We start from the raw sequence: 3,544 nt of genomic DNA on the forward strand, positions 1-3,544 counted from the left end.
TATACAACAAGAATCACAACTGATGTACCGCCTCAAATTTACATTTCTCAATTTCAATCACAATATTTCCTTATATCGCCGCGCGAGCCTTACATTTAAATAGTTATGTAAATTTTTTCCCGAAATAGCTACACGGACTTTAGCCAACCTTATGACGTTGTATGGCTTTATGTAATTCTCTTACAAGCAATACACACGTAAATCCCACATTATACCGCCGCATGCACATTATCCCTTATCCTTATACCTCTGCATGCGCATCAATATCACAACAAGATACAACCCGCACCCCAAGTGTCCATATGCCGCAACTTGCAAAAACAAATCAACAATATCAATGTTTCTGCAACAATAGCCCATGGCTCAACCACAATGTATACAATAATATTAACAATAAAAATGAATGTGAATTGCTCAATAAGGAAGGTATCCCAACAATTAACAACTACTCCTCAATGTGATAACGACTTCCACAACTTCAATATCAATAACTCAATAAGAAGATATTTCACAAAATAACAACTTCAGTTACAAGTAATTCAATAATTAAGGATGTAATAAGGCAATAAGGAAGGCAAGACCTTCAACTAGGCATATAAGAGCAAAACAACAAGTAAGAGGTAGAAAAAGTATTAAACAAGTCAAATGAGGTAGAAAAAGGATAGACTAACACATGTAAGAGTAGGTTAACAATGAAAATTTAAAACATGACATGATAATTCAATTAAAGGCATTGAAAGAGTCTAAATATTCTAGCCGATCAAATACCACATATAACCTGTGTACCCACTCGTCACCTTGCGTACACGGCGTTCACGTAACACAAATGATACAACCAATCCAAAATCCTTAGAGGTAGTTCCCCCATACAAAGTTAAGAAAGATACTTACCTCAACTAGGCCAACTCAACCATCGAAAATAGATTTTTCCCTAAAATCTGCCTCCACACGGCTCAAATCCAACCAAAATTGACTTAATATCATCAAACAATGTAAGAAAAAATAATTACAATAAATAGCGTTATGATCTTTACACTTTTCCCAAAAGTCAACCCGAGGCCCACCCGGTCAAAACTAGGGTCTAAGAGTAGATTGTGACTACCCATAACCCTACAAGTCCATATATATGATTAGTTTCAAAATCCAAGTCTAAATCAATTCTCAAAACGTATTTTCTCATTTTTCAAAAACTTGATAAAATTTCCCATTTTTCCTCTTTGATTCACAAGATTTTGATGTTAAATCTAAGATATATTATTGAAATATAATTGGTAATTTATTAAAATAACTTACCCAATGTTTGTAGATAAAAATCCCCTCTCCAAATCGCCTCCTATTGAGTTTAGGGTTCTAAAAAGAGAGAATATGTTGAAAAGGCCCAACTCTCAGCCATTTTGTTCGGTTGTAGATGTTGCAATTGTGATATGGGTTCGCAATTGCGAAGAAAACCTCGCAAAAGAAGCCATTGACAGCCTAAGAGGAGTTCGCAAATTCGACATTGGCTTCGCATTTTCGAAGTCGTCCTCATCCAAATGCGACTATTTTATTGCAAATGTGAACTACTCATTTTCCCGATCTACTTTGCCATTGCGAGCTAGGTATCACAATTGCGATAGCTGAGACCCCCTGCTAAGCTCGCAATTGCGGACCTAGTTTTCGCAAATGCGACACCAGAGGCATCAGCACACCAGATCATGTTTTCCAGTCCAAAACATTCTGAAACATGTCTCAAACTTATCTGAGCCCTCGGGGCTCCAAATCAAACATTCACACAAGTCTACAAATATCATATGAATTTGCTTGCACAATCAAAAAATAAAAATACATCTAGAACTACGAATCGGACACCAAAACGCATGAATTTCAAAGTAAAGTTCAAAAACTACTAGAATTGCAACTAAGCGCCCAAATCCTATCAATTCAACTACAAATGGTACCAAATTTTGCAAACAAGTTCTAAATAGCATAACGGGCCTCTTCCAAGTCCCAAAATCAAATTCCGAACCGATAGCTAAAAGTTAACCTACGGTCAAATTTCTAAACTTCAAATTGCTAAATTTTGGAAAAACAACACAAATCAACCTACGCACTTCCGTATTCAATTCCAGGCATACGCCCAAGTCCAAAATCACGATACAAAACTATCAGAGCCATCAAAATACCGTTCCGGGGTCATTTGCGCAAAAGTTAATGTTGGTCAACATTTCTAACTCTTCTAAGTCAAGAATCAAAGGGTCTAAATCAACCAGAAATATTCCCGGAACAAAACCAATCAACCCTGTAAGCCATAAAACCATAAACACACATGTGTGAAGCATCAAAAGGGAAAACATAGCGCAATTACACAAAACGATTGGTCGGGTCATTACATGCTCCCCCTCTTAAATCAAATGTTCGTCCTCGAATGCGCATAAGGACATACCTGAAGTGATGAATAGGTGAGGATAATGACTGCATGTTGTTCTCGGTCACCCAGGTCGCCTCATTGACCGGATGACCCCTCCATTGAACCATCATTGAAGTAATATTCTTTGATCTTAACTTCCGGACTTGTCTGTCCAATATAGCCACTAGATCCTCAATATAAGTCAAATCTGTGTCCAATTTGACTGAGTTGAAGTCTAAAACATGAGACGGATCACCATAATATTTCTAGAGCATAGAAACATGGAACACCAAATGAACTACAGATAAGCTAAGTGGCAATGCAAGCTTGTAGGCCACCTCACCGACTCTCTGAAGGATCTCAAAAGAACCGATATACCTAGGGCTCAACTTTCCCTTCTTCTCGAACCTCATCACACCCCTCATAGGTGAAACCCGGAGCAAAACACGCTCTCCAGCCATGAATACAACCTCACGAGCTCTCCAATTGACATAACTCATTTGTCTAGACTGCGTTGTACAAAGTCGATCCTGAATCAACTTGATCTTCTCTAAGGCATCTCGAACCAAATTTGTGCCCAATAACTTAGCTTCTCCCAGCTCAAACCAACCAACTGGAGAACGACAAATTCTCCCATATAGGGCCTCATAAGGAGCCATCAGAATACTCGATTGGTAGTTGTTGTTGTAGGCGAACTATGCAAGTAGAAAGAACTAATCCCAAGAACCCCCCAAAATCCATAACATAGGCACGAAGCGTATCCTCTAATATCTGAATGGTGTGCTCGGACGGCTCGTCCGTCTGGGGGTGAAATATTGTACTCAACTCAACTCGTATGCCTAGCTCACGTTGCATGGCTCTCCATAAGTTCGATGTAAACTACGTGCCTCGATCAAAGATAATGAATATCGGCATGCCATAAAGTCGAACAATCTCACGGATATAGATATGAGCCAGCTCCTCTGAAGAATAGGTGGTCACCACCGGAATGAAATGAGCCGACTTGGTCAACCTGTCCACAATCACCCATACAGCGTCAAATTTCTTTGAGTTAGTGGGAGCCCAAAAACGACGTCCATGGTAGCACGCTCCCACTTCCACTTGGGAATATCAAGTCTCTACAGCAAACCGCACGGCCTCTGGTGCTCGTACTTCACC

The 3,544-nt window shown here is 39.4% G+C and overlaps 1 protein-coding gene across 1 annotated transcript; it reads right to left on the reverse strand.

Moving 5' to 3' along the window:
* Positions 1-2,241: 2,241 nt before the first annotated feature.
* Positions 2,242-3,045, reverse strand: LOC138894243 (uncharacterized). The gene is made up of 3 exons (XM_070178925.1): positions 2,734-3,045; positions 2,423-2,652; positions 2,242-2,278 (listed from the first exon to the last, which is right to left on the reverse strand). Exons 1-3 carry the CDS (start codon positions 3,043-3,045, stop codon positions 2,242-2,244), a joined length of 579 nt encoding a protein of 192 aa, XP_070035026.1.
* Positions 3,046-3,544: the final 499 nt, after the last annotated feature.

This window comes from Nicotiana tomentosiformis, chromosome 6, assembly GCF_000390325.3.
Source record: "Nicotiana tomentosiformis chromosome 6, ASM39032v3, whole genome shotgun sequence".
NCBI lineage: Eukaryota > Viridiplantae > Streptophyta > Magnoliopsida > Solanales > Solanaceae > Nicotiana > Nicotiana tomentosiformis.

Coding starts and splice junctions, on each gene's coding strand:
- LOC138894243 (XM_070178925.1), bottom strand. CDS start 3,045: ATGGCTCCTTATGAGGCCCTATATGGGAGAATTTGTCGTTCTCCAGTT. Junction 2,653..2,733: donor CTTTTGAGATCCTTCAGAGA/GTCGGTGAGGTG, acceptor TCTATGCTCTAG/AAATATTATGGTGATCCGTC. Junction 2,279..2,422: donor TCACCTATTCATCACTTCAG/GTATGTCCTTAT, acceptor TATGGCTTACAG/GGTTGATTGGTTTTGTTCCG.